General features: G+C 44.8%; 1 protein-coding gene across 3 annotated transcripts in view; it reads left to right on the forward strand.

The window, feature by feature from the left end:
- The first annotated feature begins 11,742 nt into the window (after positions 1 to 11,742).
- The window catches only part of URGCP (upregulator of cell proliferation), a 35,849-nt gene continuing 29,978 nt past the window's right edge, over positions 11,743 to 17,613 (forward strand). For all 3 annotated transcript variants that reach the window (XM_032244400.1, XM_032244402.1, XM_032244401.1), the window contains exon 1: positions 11,743 to 12,250. In XM_032244400.1, the coding sequence (XP_032100291.1) occupies positions 12,237 to 12,250 (14 nt within the window). In that variant the 5' untranslated portion in view covers positions 11,743 to 12,236. The remainder of the gene's footprint in view (positions 12,251 to 17,613) is intronic.

The following is a 17,613-nucleotide window of genomic DNA, read 5'->3' on the forward strand; positions in this document are numbered from 1 at the left end:
GCCCGGGGCTGGACAGATATCCACTTTTAATTAAGCTGAGTGCTTTTTAAGAAAATCCTTTTTGAGGGGACTGGGTGCAGTGGCTCATGCCTGTAACCCAGCACTCTGGGAGGCCAAAGTGGGCGGATCACTTGAGGTCAGGAGTTCAAGACCAGCCTGGCCAATGTGGTGAAACTCCATCTCTACTAAAAATACAAAAATTAGCTGGAAATCACTTGAACCCAGGAGGCGGAGGTTGCAGTAAGCTGAGATCACTCCACTGCACTCCAGCCTGGGTGACAGAGCAAGATTCCATCTCAAAAAATTTTTGTTGCCCAGGCTGGAGTGCAGTGGTGTGATCTCTGCTCACTGAAATCTCGGCTTGTTGGGTTCAAACGATTCTCCTGCCTCAGCCTCCTGAGTAGCTGGGATTATAGGCAGCTATCACCACACTCAAATAATTTTCGTATTTTTAGTAGAGACAATTGTTTTGCTATGTTGCCCAGGATGGTCTAGAACTCCTGGCCTCAAGTGATCTGCTCATTTAAGCCCCCCAAAGTGCTGAGATTACAGGCGTGAGCCACTGTGCCCAGCCGTGGTTTTTTTTTGCTTGTTTTTTTTTTTTTTTTTTTGAGACGGAGTCTCGCTCTGTTGCCCAGGCTGGCACTGCAGCCTCCACCTTCTGGATTCAAGCGATCCTCTCTCCTCAGCTTCCCAGGTAGCTGGAACTGCAGCCAATTTTTTATTTTTTGTAGAGACAGGGTCTTACTATGTTGTGGGAATTATAGAGGGCTGCAGCAAAGTTTGCACTGACCAGTTTGCTGAGTCGGCTTTAACAGCAGGCCTTTGGAGTCCTAGACCTGCATCGCTTCCTAAGGTACCCCTCTTTCTGACAGAACCATACAGAGAGACTTGCAGAGCACACCGGATTGGCTACAGCTTAAGACCAACCTTACAAATCCTTTTTTATTAATTAAAACTTTACAGATAATACAAACAGTGATTCTATTATTCCCTTTCTGGTTTATACAGGGAGAGGGAGGCCAAAATCATGACTGATTAAAGAAACAAAAAACAAAAAAAAACTCCTACCCTTTTGTTGATATGTCAGGCTTCTGGGTTTCCTCCCCACTGAGCTCAATCCCAAGCCAACCAGTTTAAGGTTTGGGAAATTAACTTCTCCCACTTTGGTGAATACATCCCAGGAGAGCATCCTGCAGCATGGGGACACAACCACCCATCTGTAAAGAGAGGACAGAGGAGGAGAAAGGAATAAGAGGGCATTTATTCAAAGGAGCCCCAGGACTTGGGATGCATTGAAAAGATGAATGGCTACTCATCTAGAAAGAGGGGAGCAAGGCATCCCTGGTACCCTTCTCTTCCTAGCGAATACCTGGGGTACATGAGGGAGAGAAAGCAAGGCATTCCTCTTTCTTTTGTCCTTATATCCCTGAGTCCCAGCAATCATGACAGGGTGCTGCCCATGGGTGTCAAACTGGCTTTCACCCATGTTAATTGGGGAGGTTAGGGAGTGGGATTATCTGCTCTTACTTGTATATGCCCTATCTCCTCTGCTGTCAATAGCCTTTGCATTCTCTAGATGTCATTTATGCCATGGATACTAGCATGACCTTTTATCTATGAAACAAGAGGCTTAGTTTAATCAGCAGAAATTAGTCATGCTTACCAGCGCTGTGCCTTTTTACTTCTGTTATTCTGTGCCTCTGGGTTCCTCAGATCCAGCTTTCTTTCCTAGGACTTTGACCAGAAGCTTGGAATTGAGTTTGGGACAGAATAACTGTCCCAGGATGTTGCATGGACTCCTTATCATAAGCTTAATGCTAAGGTGAAGCTGTGGAATTGAGTCTTTCTCCAACAAAAGAGAGAAAAGGGTGTTTTGTGAGTTGGGATCCTAGCCTAGTAAAACATCTAAAAGTGAAAAAGCCTCTGGCATAGGGAAGCCCCCCTCTACTTGCAGGGCTGTGTTATTAGGTTGGCGCAAGAGCAATCACAGTCCTCACCATTCTAAGTAATTGCAAAAACTGCAACTACTTTTGCACCAGCCTACCAACTCCTGACCTGGTGGAGAAAAGGAAAAGAAAAACAGCTTAAATGCAGGGCTGTGTTAACTGCTGACAGGATGGAGAAAAGAAAAAGATGCCTGGGGAACAAACCTCTTATTCTTATGCAAATGAGTTTCTCCAACAGAGAAACTTTTAATTGCCATTTCTACCCTGGGGTTCGGACTGAGCTGGACCCCTCAGCCTGAGGAGGGGAAGACTCCATGATCTGTGGAATGCTGGCCAGCCAGCTTCAGCCAGTTGCACAGGTCCCTTGGGCCACAAGTCCCAGCCCCAGCTGGGAGGGACAGAGGGCAGGGAGCCATCACTTGCTTGTCCATTCCATGCATGCACCTGCAGCCATTGGGGTGGGGATGGAACACCCCCAATATTGTAAAAGAAAAGATAGGGCCATCACAGTCCTGCAAGAAGAAGGAAAATGCCATAGAAAAGGCTGGGTAGGACCAAGGCTGACATTCCTGACTTCTGAGAGTGATGGGGTGAGGAGGTGCGGTTTCCTCTATCCTCAGAAGAAGTCTGAGGACAAGAAGGTGTGGAAAGGAAAGGGAAACATATTTTTTTGGTTTGCATTTACCCTCCCCTCCTCATGTCCCTGTATGGGCCACCAAAATGATGCAAGATTTTTTGCTCTTTAGCGCCACTAAAATCTGAGTTCTTATCTCACAACTGGGAAAAATTAGGCACACAGACACATTGGAAGGTGAAGAGAGTGGAATTTATTAAAAGAAAGCTCTTAGCAAAAAAGAGAGGGTCCTGCCAACAGGCTCCCACCTCAAGGATTGAATACCAAGTCAACACATGTGAGCTGAAGAAACCAAGCTCCTTTTCCTGCAAATTCCTGGTGGCTCCACCCCATTCTTTCAGTGCACATGCCGGCCCTTAGTCTGAGACACTCTACATTGATTTCCCTTGCTGTACATGTGTTAAGGGATGGAATTTTTCACCATGGGCATGTTTAGGCAAGTACTCTGTGCACAAGACCTGTGCGGCATATGACTGTCTCCTGTCTCTATCAGTAGTATCCATAAGAAAACGAAAAAATAATTCTGGAGCTGAAAAGTATATCAACAAGTAAAAAATGCACTGGAGGGATTCAAAGCAAATTTGAACAGAGAAAAGCATCTGTGAACTTGAAGATAGGATAATGGAAATTACCAAATCTGAGGGACACAACTGTCTGGGAATGCAGCCCAGTAGGTCTCAGCCTTGTTTTACTCAGCCTCTATTCAGATGGACTTGCTGTGTTTCAAATGCCTCTAACATAAGTGAGATGAAATCAAAGAGACCCACACTGACACATAATTAAACTCTTTTTTATTTTTCTTTTTGAGACAGCCTCATCCTGCTGCCCAGGCTGAAGTACAGTGGTATGATCTTGGCTCACTGTAACCTCCATCTCCCAGGCTCAAGGGATCCTCTCACCTCAGGTACCCAAGTAGCTAGGACTATAGGACTGCATCAGCATGCCTGGCTAAATTTGTTTTTTGAGGGTGGGTAGAGATGGGGTTTTACCATGTTGCCCAGGCTGATCCCAAGCTCCTGGACTCAAGCAATCCACCCTCCTTGGCCTCCCAAAGTGCTGGGATTACAGGTGTGAGCCACTGCACCCAGCCATAATTAAACTTTTAAAAGCCAGCTTGAGCCAAGTCATGACACCAGAAAAAAAAAAAAAAAAAAAAAAATAGGCCTGGCAAAACCCCACTTCCAAAAATACAAAAATTAGCCAGGTGTGGTGGCAAGCACCTGTAGTCCCAGCTACTCAGGGGGCTGAGGCAGGAGGTTTGCTTGAGCCCAAGAAAGCAGCTTGAGCTGATATCATGCTACTGTACTCCAGCCTGAGTGACAGAGCAAGACACTTATCTCTATAAAAAATAAATAAAATAGGCCAGGTATGAGCCAGCACTTTGGGAGGCCAAGGCAAGCAGATCACTTGAGGGTAGGAATTCGAGACCAGCCTGGCCAACATGGTAAAAACCTGTCTCTACTAAAAATACAAAAATTAGCTGGGTGTGGTGGCATGTACGTCTGTAGTCCCAGCTAATCAGGAGGCAGAGGTAGAAGAACCACTTGAATTAAGGAGGCAGAGGTTGCAGTGAGGGGATCATGCCACTGCACTCCAGCCTGGGCAACAGAGAGAGATTCCATCTCAAAAGTAAATAAAATAAAATAAACTTTCAAAAGCCAAAAAACAGAGAGAGAATCTTGAAAGTGTGAAGAGAGAAATGATTCATCCTATTTAAGGGCTCTTTAATAAGATTATCAGCAGATTACTCACCAGAAACTTTTAAGGACAGCAGGCAATAGAGTGATAAATTTAAAGTGCTTAAAGAAAAATAACTATCAACCAAGAATCTTATATCTAGCAAATTGTCCTTCAAAAGTGTGGGAGAGGCTGGACGTGGTAGCTCACACCTGTAATCCCAGCACTTTGGGAGGCCCAGGTGGGCAGATCACTTGAGGTCAGGAGTTCAATACCACTCTGGCCAACATGGTGAAACCCTATCTCTATTAAAAATACAAAAATTAGCTGGGCATGGTGGCACACACCTGTAATCCCAGCTACACGGGAGGCTGACGCAAGAGAATTGCTTGAACCCAGGAGGTGGAGGCTGCAATGAGCCAAGATCATGCTACTGCATTCCAGTCTAGGCAACAGAGCAAGACTCTGTCTAAAAAAAAAAAAAAAGAAGAAGAAAAGAAAAAAGTGAAGGAGAAATTAAGACATTTACAGAAAAACAAAAGCTGAGGGAATTCATTACCACTAGACAGGTCCTGCAAGAAATGCTGAAGGGAGTCATACAAATTGCTACAAAATTAACATTAAAGAATAAATACTTAAAAGGAAAGACATCTTATGTGATGGATTAGAATATTGTTAAGATGTTACTATTACCCAAAGTGATCTGCAGATACAATGTAATCCCTATCAAAACCTCAATGCATTTTTGAAGAAATGGAAAGCCCATTCTAAAGTTCATATGGAATCTGAAGGGATTCTGAATAGCCAAAACAATTTTAAAAAGAACAAAGCTGAAGGACTTACACTTCCTGATTTTGGATTCTTGCTCTGCTGCCCAGGCTGGAGTGCAGTGGCTCAATCTCAGCTCACTGTAGCCTCTGACTCCTGGGTTCACACAATTCTCCTGCCTCAGCCTCCTGAGTAGCTGGGATTACAGGCATGCACCACCACACCCAGCTAATTTTTGTATTTTTAGTAGAGATGAGGTTTTACCATGTTGGCCAGGCTGGTCTCGAAATCCTGACCTCAAGGGATTCACCTTCCTCTACCTCCCAAAGTGCTGGGATTACAGGTGTGAGCCACGTTGCCTGGCTGGTCCAATTTACTTATAGTGCTGTTCAGGCCTTCTATTTCCTTACGGTTCTTCTGTCTGATTGTCCTATTATTGAAAGGGGATATTGAAGTTTCCAACTATTATTATAGAAGTCTATATTTTTTCTCTTCAATTCTGTCAATGTTAGCTTCATATATTTTGGGGATCTTTTGTTTGGTGCATACATGTTTATCATTGTTATATCTTTTTAGTGAATTGACTCATCAATATATAATACCTTTTTAATTTATTTATTTTTATGAGAAAGAGTCTTGCTATGTCACTCAGGCTGGAGTGCAGTAGTGAAATCTTGGCTCACTGCATCTTCAGCCTCCCAGGTTCAAGAGATCCTCCCACCTCAGCCTCCTGAGTAGCTGGGACTACAGGTATGCACCACCACACCTGGCTAATTGTGTTTATTTTTTGTAGAAATGAGGTCTTACTATGTTGCCCAGGCTGATCTCAAACTCCTGGGCTCAAGTGATCTCCCTGCCTTAGTCTCTCAAAGTGCTGGGATTAAAGGGTTGTCATGTGAGCCACCATGCTGGGACTTAAAAAAATTTTTTGTAGTGTAAATTTTTTTCTTTTTTTCTTTCTTCTTCTTCTTCTTCTTTTTTTTTTTTTTTTAATCTTACAGGCTTATAGTGTAAATTTTTAATGAAAAAATGGGACCAGGCATGGTGGTTCACATCTGTAATACCAGCACTTTGGGAGGCTGAGGCAGGTGATTACTTCAGCCCAGAAGTTTGAGAACAGCCTGGGCAACATGGGAAAACCCTGTCTCTACAAAATAAAAATAATAATAATAAAAAAAAATTAGCCAGACCTGGTGGCACATGCCTGTAGTACCAGTTACTTGGGAGTCTGAGGTGGGAGAATCACTCTGAACTGGGAAGTTGAGGCTGCATTGGGCCATGATTGCACTACTGCACTCCAGCCTGGGCAACAAAGACCCTGTCTCAGAAATAAATAAATAAATGTAAAAAGAAAAAGACTAGTTCTCACTATGTTGCCCAGTCTGGTCTTGAACTCCTGGCCTCGAGTGATCTTTATGCCTTGGCCTCCTGAAGTGCTGGGATTATAGGTGTGAGCCACAATGCCCAGTCTACAATTTCCTTATATGTCTCTTATAACAGAGTGTCTTTTTTTTTTTTTAATTGTTTGTTTGTAGAGACAGAATTTTTTTTTTTTTTTTTGAGACAGAGTTTCACTCTTGTCACCCAGGCTTGAGTGTAGTGGTGCAATCTCGGCTTACTGCAACCTCTGCCTCCCAGGTTCAAGTGATCCTCCTGCCTCAGCCTCCCGAGTATCTGGGACTGCAGGTGCACGCCACCACACCCAGCTAATTTTTGTATTTTTAGTAGACACAGGGTTTTACCATGTTGGCCAGGATGATCTCAATCTCTTGACCCATGACCCACCCACCTTGGCCTCCTAAAGTGCTGTGATTATAGGGGTGAGCCACAGTACCCAGCCAAGACAGGCTGCCTAGGCTGGTCTCAAACTCCTGGGCTTAAGGGATCTTCCTGCCTCAATCTCTTGAGTAGCCTGGCCTACAGGCTTATGCCACCACTCAGTACTTGTAACAGGTTTTGACTTAAAGTCTATTTTGTCTGATATTCGTATAACCAACCTAGTTCTCTTTTAATTACTATTTGCTTGGAATGTCTTTCTCCATACTTCTACTTTCCACTTATTTGTATCTTGAGATCTAAAGTGAGTCTCTTATAGACAGCATACATTTGAATTGTGTTTTTAAAAATCCGTTTGGCAGACTCTGCCTTTTGTTTGGACAATTTAATCCATTTACATTTAAAGTAATTACTGATACATTTACTACTGCCATTTTGCTGTTTATTTTTCATATGTCTTATAGTATTTTTGTTCCTCATTTCTTTGAAAGAAACAAAAGAAGACATACTGCTTTCTTTTGTGTTCAGTTGACTTTTTGTAGTGATTTCCTTCTTGTATATACTTATCTGTATATTCTACAGACATTTTTTTTTGTGGTTACCATGGGGATTACATACAACATCCTAAAGTTGTAACAATCTAATTTGAATTTACACCAATTTAATTTCAATTGTATATAAAAACTACCTCTTTTGCCAACTCATACCATTCTGTACTCTTCTTCATGTTATTGATGTTATAATATATTGTATATCCAATAAGGTAGATTTAAAATCTATAATTACTTTTTATGCATTTGTCTTTTAAGTCTTGTTGAAAATAAAATGTGGAGTTATAAACCAAAATTAAATAATACTGGCTTTTATATTTGACTGTGTATTTATCTTTAGTGGACATCTTTGCATTTCATACTGCAGCAAGTTACTGTCCAGCATCCTTTCACTACAATTTGAAGGACTCCCTTAACTGTTTCTTATAGGGTAGGTAAAGTATAAATGAGGTCTGTTCTGTTCCTTGTCGTTCAAAGGTGCAAAGGAGGGGGATCTGGGAAATAGGCTGCTACCTACTGGGGACCAAGTCAGCCAACACACCAGTGAAGGGATTCAGAATGGCAAGTAAAAATATGCCACAAAACTTCCCTAATGTTGTAAAGATGGCTTTTTCTTGCTTGAGTGTTTGCTTAGTTGCTATAGTTGACTTTTCCAGAACTCCTACAAAGTTGGTTCAGGCAGCTTCTAGTATTCTCCTTGTTTTCATAGGGAGAGGAGAGCTTGGAGCTTCCTAGTCTACCAGCTTGCGAAAATACTGTTCAACGGTTTCTTTTGTACATTTTTTTTTTTTTTAAATAAGATGGAGTTTCACTATGTTGGCTGGGATGGTCTCAATCTCTTGACCTCGTGATCTGCCTGCCTCGGCCTCTCAAAGTGCTGGGATTATAGGCATGAGCCACCGCGCCTGGCTCGTAAATTTGCTTTTAGACAAAGTCTCATTCTGTTGCCCAGGCTGGAATGCAGTGGCATGATCTCGGCTCACTGCAACCCACACCTCCCAGGTTCAAGCTATTCTCCTGCCTCAGCCTCCTGAGTAACTGGGACTACAGGTGTGTGCCACCACACCCAGCTAATTTTTTATGTTTTTAGTAGAGACAGGGTTTTACCATATTGGCCAGGCTGGTCTCAAGCTCCTGACCTCGTGATCTGCCTGCCTCGGCCTCCCAAAGTGCTGGGATTACAGGCATCAGCCACCGTACCTGAACATTTTTTTTTCTTTCTTTCTTTTTTTTTTTGACAGAGTCTTATTCTGTTACCCAGGTTGGAGTGCAGTGGTGATTTTAGCTCACTGCAACCTCTGCCTTCCAGATTCAAGCCATTCTCCTGCCTCAGCCTCCCGAGTAGCTGGGATTACAGGCACGTACTACCATGCTTAGCTGTTTTTTTTTTTTTTTTTTTTTCTGAGACAATCTCACTCTGTTGCCTAGGCTGGAGTGCAATGGCATAGTCTCGGCTCACTGAAACCTCTGCCACTTGGGGGTCAAGTGATTCTCCTGCTTCAGCCTCCTAAGTAGCTGAGATTATAGGCACTTGCCAACCAACATGCCCAGCTAATTTTTTTTTGTATTATTAGTAGAGACAGGGTTTCACCATGTTGGCCAGGCTGGTCTTGAACTTCTTACCTCAAGTGATCTGTCCACCTAGGCCTCCCAAAGTGCTGGAATTACAGGCATGAGGCATAGTGCTGGCCAATTTTATTTATTATTATTATTAATTATTTTTTATTTTTATTTTTGAGACAGTCTCTGTTGCTCAGGCTGGAGTGCAGTGGCTGCAGTCACTCCAGCCTCCACCTCCTGGGTTCAAGCAATTCTGCTGCCTCAGCTTCCCGAGTAGCTGGGACTACAGGTGCGTGCCACCACACCCAGCTAATTTTTGTATTTTTAGTAGAGTTGGGGTTTCACCATGTTGGCCAGGCTGTCTGGAACTCTTGATCTCAGGTGATCCACCCACCTCGGCCTCCCAAAGTGCTGGGATTACAGGCTTGAACCACCATACCTACCATAAAATACTGGTTGTTGTTTTTTTTTTTTTTTAATACTGGTTTTTAACCTATGAAATTGGCAATGATTTTGAAAAATTGTAAAATTTATACAGTGTTTTGGAAAACTAGCACTATCAGTGTGGGTGATTTTCCTGGAAAGACAATCTGTACATGTGTGTGTTTATATATATTGTGTCTGTATATTTATATATCTGTATATATGTGTACAGGTATATGTATAAATATGTTTATATGTGTATTTTGTATTTATATATGTGTATATGTATATTAGTGTGTACGACTGTGTATATGTGTAGGTATACGCATACACAGAGTATATATGTATCAGAAGAGCCTTAAGATACTGATATCCTACTGAGCTAGAAATTCTACTCTCCAAAATTTGGTATAAGAAAATGATCATTGGTGTTTATGGGACGTTTTGGCTATAAGGATATTTGTTGCTCACATTCCTTATAATAATGAAAGTCTGGCAGCAAAATTTATGTCCAGCATTAGGGGTTCGTTAAACATGATGGTCTAACCATACAGTGGGATGCTAAAATTCATGTTAAGTGTAGGGGCCATGGGAAAGCTTCCCCTTGCCCTCTGAAGGTTTACTGAAAAATCAACTCACAAAAAGGAGATTAACTGGAGGAAAGGCATGCAAATTTGATTAATGTGTACACAGGGAGAATTACAGAATGATTTCCCACCACCCAACAGGGTTCAGAAGCTTATAGACCATCTTGGCAAAACAACTTATGGGAGTGAGAAAGAGGAATTCTTTTGAGAGGCAATAAAGGATTAGTAGGAGAAGGAATGGATCAGGGCACAGAGATTAACTTGTACACTATGCTGTAAAAAGGTCTTTTCAGGTGTGGTTACATTCTTAGTCTTACAAGGAGGGCAAGAACAACAGTTGTTCTCCTTAGAGGGTCTGGACTTCAGGCAGTAAAGACATCTTGTATTTTGGGAGAAACCAGTGGAGAGGGAGGTCAGAAAGACCGAGGCTTCTTCAGTTCAGCATGTAAAAGTGCCATATTTGGAAGTTATTGGTTTCTGAACCCCAACATTAGGAAGGAGATTTTATGTCAGTAAACATGTATTTCTTATTTTAAAAAGAATGCTTATTTCAGGAGTTCAAGACCAACCTGGCCAACATGGTGAAACCCTGTCTCTTCTAAAAATACAAAAATTAGCTGGGCATGATGGTGAGCGCCTGTAGTCCCAGCTACTGGGAGGCTGAGGCAGGAGAATTGCTTAAACCTGGGAGGTGGAAGTTGCAGTGAGCCAAGATCTTGCCATTGCACTCTTAAGACCCTATCTCAAAAAGAAAAAAAAAAGCTCAAAGCTCTTTTAGTCTGATCTCCTTCATTTCATTACTCCCTTGAATCAGGCATTTAGGATTTAGGATTTCCCACTCCTCAAACTCTTCCTAACCCTGGTCCTCCTGGATTTGTTCTTATTTTGGGTGTCATAAGTTCCCGTGGCTTTACTTATCAGCTCCCATTTACAGAGCATTAATTATCTTCTGAACTCAAGGTAGCAGTTAGGAATTTCTTTACTGGAGGCTCAGAAACATTGACTGGATTCTCCCAGGAGGAAAAGGGACCCTGATTCACACAATGTTAACAAACATTTAAAAATAGTTACAAATGGTTGCAAATACTAACTCATTTAATCTTCACAGAGAGGGACTTATTTTTAGCCTTAATTTTCAAATAAGAAACTGTGGCCCTGGAAAGGTTCTATCTTGCTGGGGCTCCTAGAGCTGGTAATTGGTGGAGCCCAGATTCCAATACAGGTATTCTGGCTTCAGAGCTAAGGTTTTTTTTGTTGTTGTTTTTTAAATCACTTCAAAGGACACTTCAGTGCTGCAGAGCTAAGGTTTTAATCACTGCTTTGCTGTCTTGTATTCTTATTAGTAGTAAACATTTTAAAATAGTGGTTAATGATATATATATATTTTTAACTTTAATTTTATTTTAAAAAATAAGCTGGGAGCGGGACAGGCAGGGGGTCCTCTCAGTATGTTGCTCAGGCTGATCTTGAACTCCTGGGCCCAAGCGATCCTCCAGCCTCCGCCTCCCAAAGTGTGGGATTACAGGCGTGAGCCACTGTGTCCAGCCAATGATATTTAATGTAACACCAAAAATGCTATCAACAATGATTTACATTGTCCAGAGCTTTTTATTAAGCATTTTCACTTAGATCATTTTGCAGAGAGAACTGAAGCTCAAAAATCTACCTGCCTAAGGACTCATAACCCGTAGCAGAAGCTGTGAAGCCTCACTGGAGGAACTGCAGACTTATAATTTTTACTTAGTAACACAATGTAAAGAATAATAAAATTGCTTTGCATTGCTTAGAGCTTCACAATGCCACTTTACACATATTTTACAGTAAGTACAGTCTCAGAGAGGCCAGCAACTGTCCAACACAACACTGCAAGTAAGAAGAAGGAAAGTTATTGTTTTGCTTAATAATAACGCCTTACGCTTCAGGGCTAAAGAAAAGGCTTGTCTTACAGAAATTAAACTCCAATCACAGAGAGGTGTGGACTTCAGTAAGGCCCTGGGGCTGTTTTGCGGCCCGAGGGCAGGTTATCCTGCAGCTTTGGCACCGCCCGGCGAGTTCCGGCCTCCGGGCACCTGGGCAGGTGGGCGTTGGGCGGGCTCCGGGCTGCGGGCGGACCTGGGCCGCCCCGCCCCCACCCCGCCCCGGCCACCCCCGGGCTGCTCCGAGGGGACCCCGGGCCCACCACACCCCACCTCCATCCCTGGAGCGCGTTCCGGAGCGGGCGGGCGGCCGGCGGGCCAGGCCCCTCCCCGGCGCCGAGCCGCGGCCGCGCGGAGGAAGCGGAGGAGGCGGGAGCGGAGACCTCGCTGTGCTCATGGCGTCGCCCGGGTGAGTGCCGTCTCGCAGGCCCCGCGCCCCTGCGGCTGCCGGCAGGAACGGGAGCGGGACCTGGAGCGGCTCCGGCCTGCCGGCTCTGGTCTCGGACGCGGCCTGGACCCGGCCAGGGGCGCCCCCGCCCGCCAGGCCCTCTGGGCCCACGGCCCGTTCGAGCCGACCTTGGGCGGACGCGGCCGGGCGGGCGTGGGGGGCAGGCGGGGGCCCCGGCCGAGGACAGCGGCCCCCCGGGGTGCGGGGGTCGGAGTACGCGGGTCTAGGGGATCCAGGGAGGACAAGAGGCCCGGAGGCGCCGGGGGGCAGCGGGAGCGAGGGCCCGGCGAGCGGCTGGGGAACCAGGGTGCGGGTCCTTGCCGCGGCCCGGGGCAACCCGCGGAGGCCTGGAAAGGCTTCACTCCGGCGCCTGGCATCTCTGTTCCTGGGTTTTAAACTTGCTCGCGTTAGGAGTGGACGCTTGTTTGCCGCGTCGTTGAGACGTACCCAGAATGTCAGTATTGGGGCAGATGCAGACCCTTTGCTGAGAGCCCGAGAGCCACTCCGGGATCTCCTTGGTCTGGGCCGTTGCCTACCGGCTTGCCTTGGGGTGCCTGCGCTTATTCTGATATTACCTCTTTTCAACTTTTTTGGTTTAAAATGTTGTTCCTTTTAGGAAATGATGGTGACACACATAGTTTGTAATTTTTGGAAAAAAAAATTTTCACTTGGCAAACTAAAACCTCAGTAATTCATTATTATCTTTTTGTTTTAGTAATTTTACTAGTGCTGAAATCTGGGAATGACAGCCCAACATGTTCGTTTTACAGAGAAGGAAATTAGGCTCAAGGTCATCGCTTTAGTTGTTAAAATTCTTCTTTGACTGTTACCCATCATTCAGAGGGTCTTGGACCTAGTGGCTGTGCTAGCATTCAGAGTGCATCTTTACAGTTCCCAAAGAGCTTTACAGGTGTGTGTTGAGGGGCCGGAACGGGGGAGGGGGGACATGGTGCTGTGTGGCGGGGATCGTGGACATTGTGCCTCCTCTAGAGGAGGCATGAGCCATGCCCTGGGGTGTTTTGGCTCACTACAGTAGACCTGAATGAAGCAAGCTGAATTTGAATCTTGCCTGCTGTCTTTCTAGGTTTTGGGGCAGTGGTCATTTCCGGTACCAGGACTTTTCATTGCCAGCTGAGCACCCAGCACTTTGAGCTCATAAATAGAGTAAGCAGGGAACCATCCCTGGGAAGGCCAGGCTGATTGACCTAGGGGTTCAAGGTCCTGCAGCATTCCTTTCCCACTTGTCAGGAAAGGGTGAGGTAGAGCCTCCTGGAGGCGACATGAGGGTGGCTGAACCTGTGTGGGACTGCCCTGAATGAAGCTTTTTAAAAAAAAAAATCGTGGTGCATTGGGTGCCCAAGTACACTGCTTTGTAGACGTGGGTCAGAGCTGGACTTCATGCTGCACTGGTATTTCTGTGAGCCAATAGGGCTTATGCTGTATCCCTGTAGTTGGTGATGTTTGATATTTGCGGTTCTAATTATTTGTGTGACCCCCATGAATCTACAGTTTGTAATCTGTAATTTTCTGAGGGGTATCCATTGCAAAAGCTGAGGTCTCAAAACCTTTAGTATACAAGTCATGCACCACATAATGACAATGGAGGACTGCATGATACAGTGGTCCCATGCACAAATACTTATCATTGTGTTAGTTGCCTATTCATACTGTAACATGCTGTACAAGTTTGCAGCCAAAGAGCAACAGGCTGTATGTACCATATATAGCCTGGGTGCATAGTTCGCCCTGTCATGTAGGTTTGTGTAAGTTTGCCCTATGATGTTCACACAAGGACCAAACTGCCAAACCACTCATTTCTCAAAATGTATCCCTATTGTTAAGTGACACATGACTGGTGCTTTATTTCATTTGGTGGGGAAAACTATGCATATTATGTACATTGTCAGACATAGCTCCTACGTGTCCACTACGACAGGCTTCCCTGGTAGATCAGAGTCTAGCTAGGAAGACAGTGCTTCCTGAGACCCTGAGGGCTGTCTCAGTCAGCCAGCCTGCAAACATTAAAGCTACTGCACTAGGTGTACGAGTCCAGAGGTATAGGGCAGGGATGGGACGGGAGGGATGATCCGGCCTGGGTGAGTCATAGAGGAATCTCCAAATTGATGTTTTTACTAAGTGACAGTCTCCATGAATTGGGAAGGAAAGAAGAAATGCTGACCATTTTTGAGGACCTTATGAATGTGTCAGGCATTGTGCTAAATATTTGAGAAATGCCCCGCCCACGGCCCAGTGTGTTTAGAGCAAAGTGGAGACAAGTCCATAGGATGAGACTGGGACCAGGCCATGGGACCTGACCCCCTTTGTGGACTCACTGCCCACCACTTGCTGAAGGTAAATGGCATGATTTGCACTGGTGGAGCTCTCAGAGAATCCACGTTACAGCAGTATAGAGGTGGCAGAGAGGGCACAAGACATGGAGCAGCTCATGCTACCATCTGCCCTCTCTTGAACTGGCCTCACTCAACAGCCCATCTCTTGTCTCTGCCCCTTGCCTGGCTGTCTCACAGCTGCCTAGGTCTTTCTTGTCTGTTAACTCCTTTGCCTGCTCTTTCACCGTTGGGGTTTCCTTGGGCTCTGTAATCCATCTCTGCTAGTAGCCCCAACACACGTTCTCTGCATGGTCACATCTGTTTTAGTGGCAACTGTTGTCTGAATCAGAGGTTTTTAACCTAGGCTCCATGATTCATGGATGGGCTTCTGGGGGGTCCCTTTGTTCTCTGAAATTGTATGCAGCATTGGGAGTCCTGTGTAATTTTCCTGGGAGCAAGGTCTGTAGCTTTCAACAGATTTTCAAAGGGGCTCTTATCCATAACAATGTTACAACTATACATCCTGAATTTCCAGATTTTCATTTCCAGCAACACTACATACAGCTCCTCCCGTTTCTTTAACCTGGGTTGCCTATGCAAAGTCTATATTTTTCAAGTTGTTACTGATGGATAATTTGAAAAACACAAAATAAAGATCAAGTGTAATAGGCTTTTCATAGACCACCGATCTTAAAATCTTTTTTTTTTAATTTTCCTGGCCACCAGACAAAATAAATAAAAAAAATTTTAAATAGTCACTTATTCTTATCAGAGAGACAGCTTTATAGAAACAACTAGTGTCCCTCCTCCCTCCCATCTGAGTTTGGTGGGTGCCCTGACAGATGTTTTCCTTGCATTTGCATACTAAGTTTGTTCCTTGCTCTGTTTTTACGTAAATGCTATCATACTGTTCTGCAGCTTGCTTTATTTGCCCAACAATATGGCTTGAAATTCTTTCCATGCCGGAACAAGGAACAGATCCATATACATTTTTTTGTTTGTTTGTTTTACCTGCATTTTCTCTCACTCTTTTTTTTTTTTTTTAAATAGTGATGAGGGTCTCACTATATTGCCTAGTTTGATCTAATAGTGATGAGGATCTCACTATGTTGTCTAGGTTGATCTTGAACTTCTGGGCTCAAGCCATCCTCCTGTCTTGGCCTCCCAAATTGCTGGAATTATAAGCACATTACACCGTTCCCAGTCTACCTACATTTTGACAGATATATAATATTCCATGGCATGGTTAGATTATTCAGTTAAGGATGTTCCCGATTTTCTCTAAGATAATGCTGCCCATCTGTGTCTCTGGATATGTAGAGTATATTCGAAGACTTGGACTACATGAGCAGAGGGCTTGCCTGTTGTTTTTTTGTCTTTCCTGCCTGTTTTAACTTGATGCTGCCAAATGATCCTCTTAAATGGTTTACCACCTTCCCCGCCACCGTCAGATTTTGAGGATTCTCTATACCTCCCAACACATGATGACATCATACATGAAAAGTTTGGCCTGTCTGATGGAATAATTAAGTCAAGAAATAGGATGCTAATGGCATCTTTGTTTACCTTTTTTTTTTTTTTTTTGAGATGGAGTCTCACCGTCTCCCAGCCTGGAGTGCAGTGCCACGATCTCAGCGTAATACAACCTCCGCCTCCCAGGTTCAAGCTGTTCTCCTGCTTCTGCCTCCCAAAGTGCTAAGATTACAGGCATGAGCCAAATCGCCCAGCCTTATCTGGTCTTTAGAGATAGAAACTTCATCCCTGACCCCTATATTCCCTTAGAAATACTCAGTTTGTTTCTTTGATTCAGTTGGTAGCAGCAAGTGAGTAACAGTTGATCTCCATAAGTAAACTCCCACTCCTCAGCTCTTTATTTCAGAAAATATGGTCCCTGTCTGGCCAGGAGAAATGGAGTGAGATCTGCCCTAGAAGGGAGGAACTTGGGCAGAGAATGGGTGGGAGGATCTGTGGGTTCTGAGTGGGGCTATGGAGAATGCTTGGCTATATAGAGGTGGGACTCAAGGTAGTGGATGAGGTGACAGTGACTGAAACCCAGGAATGTGTGGCTAATTGGGGTAGAGGAGAAGCCGTCACTGGACAGCAAACCCTAGGCCAGTGGTTCCTCCCTGGACCGATTCCTTGCCTGAGGAGGGAGGGCACATGGACCTTGGCCTTTTCCTGCCCCTCCTCTTCCCCCTCCTCCTCCCTCTCAGCCATCCTCTCCTCCCTCTTCCCCTCCCCCATCCCTTTTCTCCTCCATTTTCTCTTCCTTCTTTGCTGTCTTCCTTCTCCGTTTCTCCTCTTCACTCCTCTTCTTTCCTCTCCGCCCCTCCTCCCTCCTCCCCTGCGATCTCCTCAGGTCCTTCCCCCAGCCCACTGTTCCTTTACACATTCAGCTGGAGACCTCATCCACCCTCCTGGTTATGCCTCTCAGGAACATCTCGTCCCCTGGGAATTGTCAAGGAATCATCTATCTTGGTAGCTGAAGGCACCCCCATTAACATCCATTGGCCGTCAAAAGTACCTTTACTTTTTACCTTTTGCCTTCGCTGTCCAGGAAGATTCTCTGTCACCATTGTCATTTTGTGGGAAGGGAAGGGCTTAGCATTCCCACTGGCGATCCATCCTGGTCCGAATGGGCCAGGCCACAGCCACAGAGCTCATAGGCCCTCTACGCTGGGTGAAAGATGGGTCCTCTCGCCACGGTGTGGGAAGGAAAGGAAGGGGGCCCTGTAAACCACACTTTGAGAATTAATCATTAAGAATTCAAACAAGATGTATCTTTGCTCTTGGGAGAAGTCTAGCGAACCCTTATCTTGCTTAGTAGCTGCTGTGACTTCTGCAGAAGGGACATAGATTTGCCAGCAGGACTGAGACTTTGTGTTGGCTCTCTGCCCACGAACGTGGGATTGCCGAACAAGCCAGCAGCCACCCAGAGGGTTCCCCACACTGGACATATGGGAGAACTATAGCAGGGGTCAAAAATGTCAGTGT

The sequence above is a fragment of the Sapajus apella genome, unplaced genomic scaffold (assembly GCF_009761245.1).
Source record: "Sapajus apella isolate SASKATOON/1434 unplaced genomic scaffold, GSC_monkey_1.0 scaffold54, whole genome shotgun sequence".
Lineage (NCBI taxonomy): Eukaryota > Metazoa > Chordata > Mammalia > Primates > Cebidae > Sapajus > Sapajus apella.